The sequence below is a fragment of the Maniola jurtina genome, chromosome 17 (assembly GCF_905333055.1).
Source record: "Maniola jurtina chromosome 17, ilManJurt1.1, whole genome shotgun sequence".
NCBI lineage: Eukaryota > Metazoa > Arthropoda > Insecta > Lepidoptera > Nymphalidae > Maniola > Maniola jurtina.
In genome coordinates, this window is record NC_060045.1 from 3,694,408 (window position 1) to 3,710,541 (window position 16,134).

A 16,134-nucleotide genomic window follows, 5' to 3' on the forward strand; every position below is an offset into this window, starting at 1 on the left:
AATGTGTAAATAATGTACATATATTTTATGTTATTCTAGTCATAAGCATGTGCCTTATGTAAAAATATATTTACATAAGGAAGAAATGTAAATAATAGTGATATTATACTTAATAAAAGAGACATTTTTACTTCTAAAAGTCGCGTTTGTTTTATTATATGCCTTCCAATTTTTATAAGAACATCCGTTTTGGCTCAGAGGTCATCTATTAAGCGTTTAATGATTTTAAAAATTATTCTGCCAATTAATGTGTTTGAAGAATGCTAATTAAATAAAGAAAAACAAAAGCATTGCATCTTTAACTTAAAAGCTCAATTCAAGTACGTACAAATTAACTGTCGGGCCGCGCCTACCGCAACCCTTAAAGGAATATTAAACTTGTCTCTATAGTAATCTTTACACTACAGTCCCAAGAAAATAAGCTAATAAATAAGTATTTGCGAAATCAGGAGGATGGGTTTTGTTAGAATTTGGCAAGAAAGTAGATAATCCCGTGGATGTGTGGATTATTATATTTTAAAAGAACACCTTTTATTCAATATGTAAGTACGAAGTTGCGGGCAAAGTAGCAAACTTTTGTATTAGATATGTTAAAAATAGCACAGCACACTAGATTCTATAAATACGGCCGGCGATTCAGTTTCACGTGTGCTTGGGTCGAGTTGAACTCTATTAACAACAGTTTTTTGTTTTGATACCAAAATGAGTATTAAATATGAAGTGAAAACATCAGATAAACTAGGCAGGTGTGTATCTTAGCTTTTTCAGCTGGCTTCATACCAAAACGGTAACCGAACCGGTTACCGTTTCGGTTACCGTAAAACGGTACCAATGCGCCGAAACTCTTTGGTACGGCTGTTTCTTACTTTATATAAACAATAATTACGAATTGTTCCAAAGGATGAGTATTTTATGTGCCTTATTTATTTGATAAATTCATTTTTAAGTTTTTGGTTTCTCTTGTATTATTTATTTAATAACTTTTTTTACATACTTATTTATTTTTAGAGAATATTCGCTTGGCGAATATGCATCTATATAAGTATAGCTACAATGTATATATTGCATTCTAAAACAAAATTAACCCTTCTTTAAATATGTGCACATTATTCGAATTAGTCGAATGTTATGGCTTCTTATACCTACTTCAATCTTTCTTGTAACAACTTTCTTGCGAATAAACGATTATTTATTTAGTCTTTATTCTAGTGCAGTAAATATCCATTACTGCCTACATCTTTGAATGAGTTGTTCTAAGGTACAAGTCTGTAGCCGCTGCAGCAGGAGAGGTGTAGCCGCGACAGTTTCTACGTATTTCTGCCAGATACTTTACAGACGATGTGACGCCGATGTGTCGCTAGAAATACATAGAAACCAGTAGTGTAGTGGCGACAAGTTGCCTGCTGCTACTGCCTGCAGTCGCTACGTACTTGTATCTTTAAGTTCAATATTATTTTTACGAAATTACTTACAAATCTCTTAGAGAAATCGATTTTATTGATTTTTAACGTTTATGCTCTGTAGATACCTAGTAGCGGCAAATGATATAAGAGCAGGGGAGAGGATTTTGTTGGACCAGCCATTTGTGTTGGGCCCCAATAGCGATACTTCGCTGGTTTGCTTTAACTGCTACCTGCCACTCATCAGCAAGTTCCTGGTGTGCAAGAATTGTGGTATGGCTCCGATATGCCCTGGAGATGGATGCCCAGAACAGTTTGCTAGTAAGTACTATTTACTTCTGCTTTATATGTTTTGGTAAAATATATAGACGTCAAAGTTGCCGTGGTAATCGAGGTGGAAGTAAGAAATGGCAGTTTTGAGAGTACGGCGCTTAAAATAATGTTCTTATATTTTGTGTGTTGTGTAAAAAAAAACTGCCGGTTCCGCAATTTTTGATCATGTATTTGAAACTATTTAGAAATTTCCTTGAAGTGCAGGTAAAATACTCATAAAAATTATAAATTACCAAACTTATTCTTATACTTCGGCTCATTAAAAAAATGCGAGCAGAAAGGGTCGAAGTTCGACAGTTACACAGTAAAATTATGTCAATAACAAAAGTTCGTCTAATATTACAGAATGGCACAATCAGCAAGAGTGCGACTTCTTCCGAAACTTAAAATTGAACAAAGGATTAAACCCCATGACAATGGTTCAGAATGTTGGGTCGTTGCTAGTTTTGCGAGCGCTGCTCAAACAGAACACCAACCCTCGGGAGTGGAAGATGTTCAGTGAGTTGGAATCTCATTTGGATAGAAGGAGAGAAAGTCGCGTCTGGGAATACTATGATAACACTGTAAAGGTAGAATCATTGTTTTTTTGTAACAGTTTCAATAGTAAGGATAGATTTTTCTCATAGGACTGATGAATACAGACGGAGTGGAGTGGTTTTAAGACTTTCTAATACATAAAGCTGAGTTATTTATACAGTTGAAATTGGTGCACTGGAAAGTAAATACGTAGGTGAATCAAAGGACGTGTGGCGTGCACTCGCCGTCATGCGAAATTAAATAAAAGCTGAGTTTTAATCAAGACGCTTTAACTCTATTCGATTCTGCAGGTGTGTGTTGCCTTTACTCTTACCATTTCAGTTTATTCAATCACTCGGGCTCCTCGAAAATGGACAGAACCAGGACTTGGTCCAACAGATATGTGCTGCGATTGATGTGAACAGTTTCGAAGTCCGCGGTCCGCCGATTCCAGCTATAGGATGCGCTGAGGTGCTACGTGGAGTTTACTTACAGGCAAGTGAAGTAATGAGACGGGGGGACGCCCCGCACACCCCCATCTCACCCGCGCTGTCCCACACTGAGTTGCCGCGGGGGCTGTGTGGGTGTGCGAGGCGTACCCACCGTATGTTGTCACCATTGCAAGTCACACTATAATAAACCCTAAATACATATGTATTAAAAAGCAAACAAATCAAGCAATAGTGCCAACTTGACGGCAGGGTACAATTTTAGTGAACGGTCTATAGGTAATGCTTTTTTCAGGCGGCCCTATTGGCGCATGACTGTGTCGCCAACACGCACATGTCGATCAACGACAACAACGTGTTGGTGTGCCACGCTAGTACCGACATCAAGAAAGGGGAGCCTATTTATTATAACTATACCGACCCTTTCAAAGTGAGTGCAATTTTATACTTGATTTTTTTTAGCAACAGCGACATTTTTATGACGCTTAATTTTCCCTTTTTAGGTTTTCGTACCCGAAAGGTGCCTACTGGACCCTATTACTAAGCCTCCGCTATCCGTCCGTCTGTCAGCGGTCTGTATCTCATGTATCATAATAGGCAGAGTAGAAATTTCCAAAGAGTGTTTATTTATATTGGCGTAATAAATAATAATAAAAAATCAATCAAGTGCGAGTCGGATTCGCACACGGAGGATTCCGTACCATCGTATAAAAAATAACACTTTTTTCATTCTTATTCATTTTCATCGCGGCCATTTTGAAATTTTTGTTATAGCGGCAATATAAATAGGTAGACATTCTGTGACAATTTCATCTCTCTACCTATTACGGTTCACGAGATAAAGCCTGCTGACAGACAGACAGACGGATGGACAGCGCAGTCTTAGTAAAAGGGTGCCATTGGCACCCTACGGGCGCGGAACCCTAAGAACCAAGATGGCGAGTATCAAAATGGCCACCCTGTAAGTAAAAAAATTAAAAAGTAAATAGTATTATAGGTATTTTATCATTCAAGCGTGATTCAATAAATTGTCATAACTTACGCTTAATAAATTTACTTTCAGGGTACAGAAGTTAGACAGCAGCATCTAATGGTCGGAAAATATTTCCAATGCACATGCTCAAGATGCTCGGATATAACCGAAATGGACACTTTTATGAGCTCCGCCATTTGTTCAGAGTGTAAAACCGGTTATATGTCCAGGGTTGGAGAGTCGTGGGTCTGTCATAGTTGCAAGAAGGAATCTGAACACTCTGTCATAGGGCATAAGGTTCAATGCTGCTCGGATAAGTTAGAAGTTATTAGTAAGTAATTTGTGTGCAAACTCCAAATGGGGAACGCTCATACAATTGTATTTTAAAAAGTGAAGACAAATTGTTACGCTTGTATGTGTGACGCATACGCGTAGCGACACAGACTCCATAAAATATACTGGCGTGGATTTACGAACCTTTTGACATCTACGTGCGTGCTGCGAAAAATGGCGCCCCGTTACCAGAATTGCTTCTAGGTAATTACTAATCAGGCAAAGAAAATTGGATTTTTTAATGTTATAACTAGCTGATCCGTCCCGGCTTCACTTGGAAGAAATTTCTAATAATATTTTTTTTTAGAAAACACATAGTTCTGGCGCATGGCACGCCAGTACTTAATATTAATTTTTTAACATACATTTCATACGGACTACTAGATTTTGAAATCTTTTTGCAATCTTATTCCTATATACTTATATTTTTTTCTAGATAAAAAGGACGATAAAGAGTTAGAAGAGTACATAAAACATGTATCATTAGTATTGGCTCCAAATCACTATCTTTTATTAGACGCTAAACAACGCCTTGCGGGAGTACTAAGAGATGTTATAAACAGAGAACCCAGACCTACCAAGAAGGTGATGCGACGAAAAATAGAGCTGTGTAAGGAACTATTGCCAGTTTTGGAGACACTAAGCCCAGGGATTTGTCGTATAAAAGGTAAGAAAGAAAAAGAGCAGACCGGTCAGTATCAGGCCGGTGGCTCTACCGCTGTAGTTTGACAGTTACAGTGTGACGATCGCAATCATCTCTGATTGGTCGACACTCTCTCACTACTGGCTGAAATGCTTTGTTACAGAAACAATACCATAAATACAGCTAATATCACAACTATTGAGATAGTAAAATTGATTGATGCAGCTTCTTAGGAATCTATCCACGGCGGGTTCAGTTGGTCACGTGACCTGAGAAATATACCTACGGCGGCGCGTCCCTTCTGCGGCAATTGTGAACTCGTCTCTTATGAGAATGAGAGATGTATTATAAGAGTTTACGCGATAGAAAGAGAGGTGTTTATTTATGCTGCAGCGCTGTAGGAGCTGAATTGTACTTAATTGTGTAATACAAGAGTTTTTTTTTATTTTAACATCTTTGCAGATTGATCTTTCTGTCCCTGGAAGGTACTATTAAGTAATCTGCGCTTATATTACAAACTTACTATACACGCACCAAGTCGAAATTAGTCAGAGTATCGACTAATATGTGAGTGACTCACTGACTTTTTTGAAATTTCCTAAACGGGACACTTGCAAGTAAAGATTTTTATTTAAACCTGTACTACTACTTTATCGTATTAGTTTACAAATTGCGAAAAACCAAATTAAATTTGAATTTCGCGGGCAGACCCCCCCGCTACTAGACCCCTAGTCTAGTACTAGAGGCGTCTAGTGGGCACTAGACGTAGTGCACCTTAATTTACCATTTTCTTTACATGCATAAACAAGATTACCATTTTCTTTACATACATAAACAAAATTACCACTTTCTTTCAGCAATCACTCTTTATGAACTTCATGCGACGATCGTGCAGCTCGCAAAGAAGTTATTTGATGCGCGTGAAATCACCGCTTCGGTTTTCGTGGTATGTAATTTTAAGGAGATAGGTACAAACTACTTACTAAATAATTTTACTGTAAACTATGACTATGACTAGACTTTACGGCTTTAGACTATGATTTTGAGACTCTGTCTCGCTTATATTGGAATCAAAAAAACATTCGAAAATGCGAATGTTTGAAGCCAGTATTTCGATACTTACTCTAAACGCATCAGAGTTTTTGAGAGCTGCAAACTTGTACTAAGCCTTATGTAATAAAAAAATAAAGATATTTTTTTTAGGATGAACTGTTAAATGCTGAGAAACACCTAAAACGTGCTCTAGAAATGTTAGTCATTGAACCAGGCAACTCTCCTGAAGGCGAACTGTGCGCAAAGGCCTTAGAAGAGTATAGAGCGTTGAAAATAACAATAGCTAAAGTATTGGACAGCGTCCATGCAGAGGGGAAGACATATGAAAGCGAAAATATTCCTGAAGAAGTGCCTTTACGCCCTGAAATAGATTAAAGAACCTTTTCAGTTCCTGTAATAAACGAAATAAATTAAACTACAATACAATATTACGATTTATTTTTCTATTTAAAGAAACATTCTTTCATTCCATACTAGCTGATGCCCGCGACTTTTTTCGCGTGGATTTAGTTTTTAAACCCCTATAGGAACTTTCGTAAAAAGTAGCACTCTCCGTTGCGAAATGGTTGAACGAGCGAGAAATTAATAAATCGACAAAACCTATAAGCAACAAAGACTTTCGTAACTATTTATAGTATAGGTAGTGATTTACACAAATGTTGGAGAAGGGCATGGCGGTAGGCCGAGGCTACTTCGCTATGAATTCTTTTAGCCAATTCACAAGTCCTATAATATAATATTATCTAAATCGACCATTAAAAAATCGATATTCTTGTATCGATTTTTCATCATTATGTGATCATCACATCAAAGTCGAACTAGCAACGATCGACTAGAGAATTGTTACATATTATTATTATTAGTTATATCTTGCCTTAAGGTGGAAGAGACGGGCCTGCCCGCAAAATTGAAATTTCATTTGGTTTTTCGCAATTTGTAAACCAAATTAAACTTGAATTTCGCGGGCAGGGCCGCCTTATATCCCTTAATTTCATAGTCCCTTGGTCTAAGGTTAAGGCTCAAAAAAGCTAGAATCCAGAGCCGTAAAACTAGTTCAAGAAAAAGTCTATGGTTACTACCTACTCTATGTAGACCGGAAACATTGCCAACATACGGGAGCAAAATATCAGAACCCAGAGGTAAAATAAGTGAAGAGGACACAGCACAGAAGACGATAAAGAAACAAAATGTCAATAGTCAAAACAGGGATGAAAAATAGATAATTTTCTTGTTTGTAATTTGTATAAATTCTTAATTGACGCAAGCGGCTTATAGAATATAATTACTGAGTAATTAATAAAGTCTCATTGTACATGACTTAATCATAAGTATAATCAGTAGAAGTTTTAGTGATACCTACAAAGATTTAATGTAAAATTCAGGTGCGGATTAATTTTCATCATACCGCTAATATTGAGCGTTCATTTAGATTTTTGGAGGTAAATATAGTGTTTTACACTCTACAGTGTTTGCAATATATAGGTTCCTACTAGCTTAATAACCTTAATTTCTAACTTTTTCGTAGCCCAGCCATGGCTGATCAGACCTCAACGTTAGCGGTTGTTATTTTGGCTGTAGGTGTTTCAGTGCATTTTTCCTTACACAAAGTTGAAGAGGGTTATGTTGGCGTTTATTACCGCGTAAGTAACAACACTTTATAATATAGTTAAAAACTTTAAAATAATGCAATCTTCCTCAGACTACTATTTCTTTATTAGTTTATGTTATCAAGCCAAAAATATTGTTTTCAGGGTGGAGCGTTACTCCCAGTTACAAGTCAACCTGGCTTTCACATGATGGTCCCATTGCTCACCACTTATAAGGCTATTCAGGTACCTAACTTATTATATCTGGTCAGCACTAGATCATTTTTCTGTTTTATTTTTGATAGCTTAATCTTTTATCTTAAAATAATTGAGTAGTTAGGTACATAGATTGTATTTACTTTATTACAATTCTATTTACAGACTACTCTACAAACTGATGAAGTTAAAAATGTCCCTTGTGGTACAAGTGGTGGTGTTATGATATATTTTGAAAGAATTGAAGTTGTCAATAAATTGGACCCCAATAGTGGTATGTTTAATTTTTTATTTTTAGATTATTATCTTTATCTGGGAATTGATGAGACTAGCTTTTTGATAAATATTATAGATATTAACTTTAGTTAACATGTTCCAGCACAATGTTTTATTAGAGACTAACATTTTTTTCATAAGTCACAATACTGACACAAGCATACCAAAGATATGGGTTTTTAATGCTAATAAATTTTATTGTTCTATTTCTAGTTCTTGATGTGGTACGCAACTTCACAGCCGACTATGACAAGACCCTGATATTCAACAAGGTGCATCATGAGTTGAATCAGTTTTGCAGTGCCCACACTCTGCATGAAGTATACATTGCATTGTTCGACCAGATTGATGAGAACCTTAGCACAGTAAGTATTGTTTATTTATTCATAAACTATTTTATAGCAAATATTACACAATAAGTACAAATAATGTAATAATATAATTAAGTAAAACATAGGGTGACCTTACCGCGAAAGTAGGTATCATTTTCTTCACACACCATCTACCTAGTAAGAATAATATAATATACAATTATTTATTTATTGAAAATATGTTTAGTAAAATCTTTATGCTGATAACATTTTTTTTAATTAAGGCTCTACAAAATGACTTAAATGAATTGGCACCAGGCCTAAAAGTGAAGGGTGTTCGAGTGACCAAACCAAAGATTCCAGAAATCATACGAAAGAACTATGAGCTTATGGAGGCTGAGAAATCTAAGTTTCTAATTGCAGAGCAACATCAAAAGGTATAATGTAGACTATTTTTGAGTTTACTAATTTGATGATTTTTAAGCTTATTTCGTAGTTTGATGACATATTTTAATGTATGTAAGGGGTACATACCACTGTAAATTTTTTTTGTCGACATTTCAACCCAATTGCACAGGTGATGGGTTGTGGTCATGACGGGATTGCAGTGTTGCGAGAGCTGAAGTTTGAGCTGTCTTGGACAGTAGCGAACTACCCTCTTTCTTGTTTTTTTTTTTTGCTGGAACTTCACAAGCTGTCTAGCAAAATGTTGTTGCAACGTCACTATTAACTTTTGATGTCGTACGAAGCTGTCCTGGTTTGCATAATTCTACTACTGGATTTCACATACTTGCTAGTTTAAAGCCATCCTCACAATCGAAATTCTGGTGTTTCTGGATTTCAATTGCTTCATGCACTAGTCTAGGTATACAGTGGTGTTGGTGTGGTTGTAAAGTTCAATCCAATGTTTTGTGCCTGGCTGTAGAATATACTCAGTGATCACATACTTCTGAGGATTGTTGTTTTTAACCACTTTTGTGTTGAAGTTCCAGCAGAATGCAGATCTGTTGCAACCATGACCGGTGCAATCAGGTCGAAATATCGTCAAATAAAATCATCAAATAATCAATCAAATTAACCATTGTATTTACTAATTTTTCTTCAATTTTATGTTTTCTTCAGGAAAGGCAAATTATAAAGTTAGTTTTTACTAGGTATTATTTGTTTAGAAACAAATCAGTTTATAACTTTGTACTTATAAAATTTATATTATGAACTTACTACTAATAAAAATTTTGTTTATAAGGTTGTTGAAAAGGAAGCTGAGACTGCTCGTCGGAAAGCTGTGATAGAGGCAGAGAAAGAGGCTCATGTTGCCAAGATCCACTTTGAACAGAAGATCATGGAAAAGGAATCTATGCAGAAAATGGAGCTCATCCAAGACAGTATACATAAAGCTAAACACCAAACAAAGTCTGAAGCAGAGTTTTACCATTTAAAGAAACAAGCTGAAGCCAACAAACTGCTTCTAACTAGAGAATATTTAGAACTTAAAAAGTATGAAGCACTTGCATTAAACAACAAAATCTATTTTGGCAATGATATCCCTAATATGTTCTTACAAGCAAATGTTGGTGAAACTGTTTCAAAACCGATAGACGTACCGCCAATTCAAGTTGAATAGAACATTAAATGCCCTGAGAGGACAGAAACTAGTCATTGAAGTGTTGTTAAGAAATTAATGCTCCAAAAATAAATGTTATAATTCGTGTGTATTTTGTGAATATTTACGGGTTTAGATGTTTTATTTTTGTTGTCAAAAATGTTTTGTTTTAATTGTAATTTTTTTTTTTAAATAATTTAAACATTTTTAATTGTACCTAATAAAAATACACTCATAAAGATAAAATAGCAAATTATTCTATCTAGATTTTTGTGAAATATACTCATACATAGCTAATAAAGAAAAATCAAAACATCTGCATAAGTCCTATCATTATCACCTTAAGTAATAGATTATATACTTATAAAATGTTCATCATGATAAACAACACAGATTGAAGTGTACTTTTTGTATGTTATAAATTTATAATAAAACTCACTAAATATAAAGAAAAACTGATTTTATTTGAAAATAAAATAAATAAATTTAAAATGGCATTTAGATTTTATTGAAGGCGGCAATGTCTACAGACTGGACAAAGTCTTCAAACTCCTGGATCTTTTCTGTTAGGAGATCAACGGACACCTTGTCATCCTCAATGACGCACATGATCTGTAGTTTGTTGATACCATAGCCTACTGGGACTAGTTTGGAAGCTCCCCACAACAAACCATCCATTTCAATGGTCCGTACTTGTTTTTCCATCTCAGCCATATCTGTTTCATCATCCCATGGTTTGACATCAAGGATTATAGATGATTTAGCAATAAGGGCTGGTTTCTTTGACTTCTTGTCTGCATATGCTTGGAGACGTTCTTCACGGATTCTGGCTGCTTCTGCGTCCTATAATGATTAAAACTTTAGTCAGAATTAATTTTAATACACAAAATTTCAAAATTATTCATACTCATTTAGAGATGTGGCCAATTTTCTAATTTGGATGAATGCTAATTTGTTTTTATACCTCTGAACTAATTGACTGCTCTATTCAGTGCTATCCTTTTCTGGAGAGTAATAGAATAGCACAATTTTTATATTTTTCAAAATTTTGTAATGCCAATATTGCATACAATAATGACTACTACAGTTTATTCAATTGTAAAATACAAACCTCTTCCTCATCTCCAGAGCCAAATAGATCTACGTCATCGTCGTCATCATCATCCTTCTTTGCAGGTGCAGATGCTGTAGGCTTAGCACCGGCGTTGAGTGGGCTCACTCCCTGTGCCCACACCTTGCGTTCGGCAGGAGTGTATGAAGCGATGTGGTTGTACCAGCGAAGGGCATGAGGCAAGCTTGCGGCCGGCGCCTTGCCTACTTCCTCCAACACTTGAACATCAGCTTGAGAAAGAGTGTACCTAAACAAGTAGATAACGACTCAATACTAAGAGTACGCGGTTAAGGGCAGGTTCATTGATACAGAAATATATAGCGATTTATATTATTCGGCTTTCCTAAAAATAGAGGTTAACGTACGTCGACGTGGTGCACTTAAACCTGATATTAAAACAAAAATACGACTTACCCAGATATATAACTCTTCTCAGCTAAATATTTGTTCAATTCACTTAGACCCTGTTGAGATTTTACGTCTCCGAATGCCATTTTTGTGAATTTATTAGACTACTTCGTACAATTCCACACCACACGGCCGATTTGAGTGAGCGAAAGAAAGAGATGGAGCGATTTTACATAGACAAAATTTTTTTTTTTTTTTTTTTTTTCTTCTCGTCTGGCTTTACATAGATTAGCCAATGTCAGGTTTGTATTTATAATTACAAGTTAGGGAAACTATATATTATGTATAAAATAATGAAAAATCGGGATTTGGAATTGGAAAGGAAAAGGATTTTTTTAAAATAATTACATAATATACATATATCTAAACATATACATAAATAATAATATAATATAAGTAACTATACATTAACTATATCTTGATATCATTATGTTCTATGAACAAAGATAAAACTTTGTAAACATTAAATGAATTTGTGTATAACAAACATAATATAGATGTAGGAAATGGAATGTGCAATGATTCGAGATTAGCAAGAAAGTCAGTTCGATCATATAGAGTGCATGCAAAGAAAACATGGTTCAAATCCCCATACTCCCCACAGGAACAGTGAGGATCGGGAACAATTTTCATCCTGTGTAAATGCGCCGGGGTACATACATGACCCAGGCGCATTCTACACAGAATAGAAGTAACAGTTTTTGAGAAAACTAACTGGCTGAACCATGGTTTCCTCGGAATGGACGTCTGAATTTTTCTATAATGTTTACCCACTGAACCATCGTTACTCCATACCCCATCCCACGCTTCATACAAATATACTTTGGATAAATTTATCAAATCAGAACAATAATTGGTGAATGGAACAGTATCTCCAACACGTATCGCCTCATTTGCCAATTGGTCAGCTCTTTCATTTCCGGGAATGCCCACATGGCTTGGAACCCAAGCCAACACAACATCACAATTTTTCTGTGAACACTTATATAAAAGATCTCTAATGCCAAAAACAATTGAAGACTGCTTATGGGATTTGAATGGAAATCTATTGATAGCTTCTAGAGCACTGCAGGAATCAGAGAATATGACTGTTTTTGGTATCTTTAAAATTAAAACATATTCTAAAGCTTTAAGTAAACCATAACATTCACCCGTGTAAACGGAAGCTTCAGGTGGAAGTTTAACTTGTTGTATACCCTTATATTGTGAATGATAGATCCCAATGCCAACGCAACTCTTATCCTCATGTTTAGATGCATCCGTGAACACATAATGCCAGTCAGGCCATTTATCATTGAGAATGTTTATAAATTCCTGTTTTGAGTTAGGGTTATTTTTTAATTTGGATCCTATGTCGAATTTAATTTCCGGGACAGTAATAAGACCCTTGTAGTTGTGTTGGTATAGAGGAAGAATAATACTTCGATGAGTGGGAGCTCCCAAACTTTCATATTTTCTAAGACTGTTTACAAGACATGGAGAATCTCTATTAGTCCAGTAGTTACCGGTATCAACCTGATAAGCAAGTTGACGTATCTTTAAAAACAAAGGATGAGAACTTAGCTGTAATGTACGGAAAAAGTATTTATCACAAAGGAACTGTCTCCTTAGATATAAGGGCGGATCACAACATTCTACCTGAAGACATTTTATTGGAGTTGATTTCATCGCACCCGTAACCAACCTCAAAGCCTTTGCCTGGATTATATCCAGCTTTCTAACTGCAGTTTTATTACCAGGATGTAATAGGAATGTTCCATAGTCTAAAACACTTCTTATTAAAGCATTGTATAGCAGTCTCATTGTAAAAGGATGAGCACCCCACCATACTCCTGTAAGACACCTTAAAATATTCAAATTTTTCTCGCATCTTAATAAAACATATTCCCAATGTGGAATTCCAGTAAGTTTAGAGTCCAATATTACACCTAGAAATTTCGCCTGATCTTTAACTGCTAGCGGAATTCCATTGTAATTAATATGAGGAGATGGTAGATTTCGCTTCCGAGAAAATACTACAACAGAGCTTTTAGATGGTGACAAATCTAGACCATTATTATGTAACCAACATTTTAAGGCATTTAACGCTAAGTTTAACAACTCACTAACATTATCTAAGGATGGCCCAGCAACATACAAAAGCAAATCATCTGCATATTGAAGCACATTTGCATATCTATTTACAGAAATGTCCAAATCGTAAGTATAAATGTTATATAAAATAGGGCTCAAAACAGAACCTTGTGGCAAACCCTTCCACACAGTTCTATAAATAAATTCATCTTCGACCGAATCTAGCGAATACTTTATATATCTTTCGTACAACATATTTACAATAAAATTAATTAATAAGTTAGGAATATTCAGGGCAAGCAATTTATGTTTTAGAATTGAAATATTTACATTATCGTAGGCGGCTTTTATGTCCAGGAAGGCAGCAACCAATGACTCATTTTTAGAGAAGCTTAGTCTTATGTCTGTGGTAAAAATGCTTAAGCTGTCAATAGTACATTTACCTTTCCTAAAACCAAACTGGTTTCTCGATAATAATGTATTATGTTCTAAAAACCATTCCAGCCTGATTTTAATAAGGTGTTCAGCAGTTTTAGCTAATACTGACGATAATGCTATTGGTCTATACGATGTTGGATCTGAACTCGGTTTATTCGGCTTCCGTAATAAGATCAAAGTTTGGGACCGCCAGGATTCGGGGACGATACCCGCCATCATAACGTTGTTGATCAAAGAAAGGTAGTACCTGAGACCATTGTCGTCAAGATTCGATAAGAAGGAATAAGGAATTCCGTCTTCACCTGGTGCAGAGTCTTTAGTCGTTGAAAGTACGCCTTTCAATTCGTTAAGTGTAAATGGCGAATTTAAATCTACATTACAATTATTAGACAATATGGGGGTTAAGGCCATGGGACATTCAGGTACATAAGGAGGACCCAAACGATCCATGACTTGCTCTGCTAGAACTGGAGATATTTTATTCTGTTGGGAATCTTTAAATGCAGATCTAAACCTTCTTATATTTTGCCAAACAATTGATGGTGAAACATTAGGACTTAAGGATTTACAAAACCTGTGCCACCCTTCATATTTTTTTACCCGAAGTAGCTCCTTAGTAGTATTAGCAATTTCTAAGTAACGCTCAAAATTGTCATCAGTCATATTTTGGCAAAATTGCTTCTCTGCTTCTTTTCTTTGCTTAACTGCATTAGTGCATTCTACATCCCACCATGGTGGTGATGGAATAAATTCCATACCACACCTTTTTACAGGAAAAGTTTCATTTGCAGCTTCAATTAATATTGTAGATAATGCTTGTGAGCATTCTAATATGTTAGAGTGACTAATTTCTGGTAAATTATTGATTTTCTTTTCTACAGCTACACTATACAGACTCCATTTAGCGTCTATCAGTTTATGTTTTATGCGTGGCTGTCTTACATGTTTTGGAGGTTTTTCAAAAGGGAAAGTAATGATTAAAGGGTAGTGATCACTACCACCAGTAGATTCAGCGGGAGACCAGATGAGAGATGAAGCAAGATCAGGAGTGCAAATGGACAAATCAGGAGCACTAGGTGTCCGTGCCAACCGAGTGGGAGACCCAGTATTCAAAATGCACAGATTATGGGAGCTTATTAAATCTAACAACTTTTCTCCATAGAAGGTTGATGTGGCACAACCCCATAATTCGTGATGAGAGTTAAAATCCCCTAAACATAAAAATGGTTTCGGTAAAAAATTAAAAATTTCACTAATTTCATTAAATATATCATTATTAGGACGAGAGAAATATACAGATACATAACATATACTATTTACAATAACTGCAATAACAGACAAGTTATCGCTATGTACAGGAAGAGTGATAGGTGTGAATGTCAGAGTATTTTTGATGAGTATAGCCACTCCACCATACCCATCAGGTCTGTCTTCCCTGAGACAAACATACCCCGGCATTTTGAATAAAAATTCCTTTCTCAACCATGTCTCTTGGAGACAGATGAGAAAAGGATCATGTTTATTTATGAGATGTATTAAGTCTTGTTTTCTACTGTTGAGACTCAAGCAATTCCACTGAATCACTCTGGCTCTGTGATCCATTATTATTAGATATTTGATATAAGGCTTCAATTACTGTGGCAACGTGGGACGGTGTAACTATATTCGATTGTGATAATAATTGAATCAATATTTTAATAATGTCTGCCATTTTCATGTTATTTTCAGTACTATTGTTATTAAAATTAAACTTCTGTTTAGGTAAAACAGGATCTCTTATTATTTCTGAGTGGGCAAAGTGGTCATAGCCTTTGCTAAGCTTTGAGGGTAATCTTGGCTTTGCGAAGACTGTTTTTTTATATGAATGAGGCACTGAGTTTGAAGTGGATGGAATGTTGGATTTTTGAGGACCATGTATATCCTGTGGTGGAGAGGATGATACAGGTGTTGAAAACAAAGCTTCAGCATATGACATGTTTGAAACTGGTGGATGCATTTTAATTGCTTCCATATAAGAAATACAACTTTTGCTCATGGTTTCTTTAATTGCTCTTTGTCTGTTATGTTCTAAACATTTTTTATTTATAGCTTGATGCGCTCCCTTGCATAAGCAACACCGGTAATCCTCCTCTTCCACCTGACAAGTATCACCAGAGTGCCCTTGGGTACATTTATAACACTTTGGCACTGACCTGCACTGATTTTTCACGTGGCCAAAACGGCAGCATCGGTAGCACTGCACAGTCGGATAAATATACAATTCAACAGGTAAAGCCGTGTAACACATGTATACCCGGGTAGGTAAAATTTGGCCATCAAAGGTTATTATTACTGTCCCAGTACTAATGAATTGGTTTGTATCATTTACAACGATTTTTCTTTTGATCCGCCTTATTTTAATGATTGGACCAC

At 35.7% G+C, this 16,134-nt stretch overlaps 3 protein-coding genes across 3 annotated transcripts; 2 read left to right on the top strand and 1 right to left on the bottom strand.

Moving 5' to 3' along the window:
* The first annotated feature begins 622 nt into the window (after positions 1 to 622).
* LOC123873847 (SET and MYND domain-containing protein DDB_G0273589-like) lies at positions 623 to 6,131 on the top strand. The gene is made up of 9 exons (XM_045918935.1): positions 623 to 746; positions 1,525 to 1,721; positions 2,079 to 2,302; positions 2,592 to 2,744; positions 2,994 to 3,128; positions 3,762 to 4,002; positions 4,441 to 4,671; positions 5,505 to 5,593; positions 5,851 to 6,131. The coding sequence occupies exons 1-9, from the start codon at positions 703 to 705 to the stop codon at positions 6,073 to 6,075; spliced, it is 1,539 nt and encodes a 512-aa protein (XP_045774891.1). The 5' UTR covers positions 623 to 702; the 3' UTR covers positions 6,076 to 6,131.
* Positions 6,132 to 6,864: 733 nt separating this feature from the next.
* Positions 6,865 to 10,187, top strand: LOC123873860 (erlin-2-like). Its single transcript, XM_045918956.1, has 7 exons — positions 6,865 to 7,139; positions 7,226 to 7,340; positions 7,452 to 7,532; positions 7,668 to 7,776; positions 7,992 to 8,143; positions 8,374 to 8,526; positions 9,336 to 10,187. Exons 2-7 carry the CDS (start codon positions 7,233 to 7,235, stop codon positions 9,711 to 9,713), a joined length of 981 nt encoding a protein of 326 aa, XP_045774912.1. The 5' UTR covers positions 6,865 to 7,139; positions 7,226 to 7,232; the 3' UTR covers positions 9,714 to 10,187.
* Positions 10,136 to 11,376, bottom strand: LOC123873866 (elongation factor 1-beta'). Its single transcript, XM_045918963.1, has 3 exons — positions 11,218 to 11,376; positions 10,804 to 11,050; positions 10,136 to 10,535 (listed from the first exon to the last, which is right to left on the bottom strand). The coding sequence occupies exons 1-3, from the start codon at positions 11,295 to 11,297 to the stop codon at positions 10,191 to 10,193; spliced, it is 672 nt and encodes a 223-aa protein (XP_045774919.1). The 5' UTR covers positions 11,298 to 11,376; the 3' UTR covers positions 10,136 to 10,190.
* Between the last annotated feature and the right edge of the window lie 4,758 nt (positions 11,377 to 16,134).

What these genes read in the sequence shown, in the direction of transcription:
- LOC123873847 (XM_045918935.1), top strand. Translation starts at nt 703, where the DNA reads ATGAGTATTAAATATGAAGTGAAAACATCAGATAAACTAGGCAG. An exon ending in ATGCCCAGAACAGTTTGCTA is followed by an intron (nt 1,722 to 2,078) that starts GTAAGTACTATT and finishes CTAATATTACAG; the next exon opens with AATGGCACAATCAGCAAGAG. An exon ending in GGATAAGTTAGAAGTTATTA is followed by an intron (nt 4,003 to 4,440) that starts GTAAGTAATTTG and finishes ATTTTTTTCTAG; the next exon opens with ATAAAAAGGACGATAAAGAG.
- LOC123873860 (XM_045918956.1), top strand. Translation starts at nt 7,233, where the DNA reads ATGGCTGATCAGACCTCAACGTTAGCGGTTGTTATTTTGGCTGTAGGT. An exon ending in TTGATGAGAACCTTAGCACA is followed by an intron (nt 8,144 to 8,373) that starts GTAAGTATTGTT and finishes TTTTTAATTAAG; the next exon opens with GCTCTACAAAATGACTTAAA. An exon ending in TTGCAGAGCAACATCAAAAG is followed by an intron (nt 8,527 to 9,335) that starts GTATAATGTAGA and finishes TTTGTTTATAAG; the next exon opens with GTTGTTGAAAAGGAAGCTGA.
- LOC123873866 (XM_045918963.1), bottom strand. Translation starts at nt 11,297, where the DNA reads ATGGCATTCGGAGACGTAAAATCTCAACAGGGTCTAAGTGAATTGAAC. An exon ending in GAGAAGAGTTATATATCTGG is followed by an intron (nt 11,051 to 11,217) that starts GTAAGTCGTATT and finishes CTACTTGTTTAG; the next exon opens with GTACACTCTTTCTCAAGCTG. An exon ending in GCTCTGGAGATGAGGAAGAG is followed by an intron (nt 10,536 to 10,803) that starts GTTTGTATTTTA and finishes TAATCATTATAG; the next exon opens with GACGCAGAAGCAGCCAGAAT.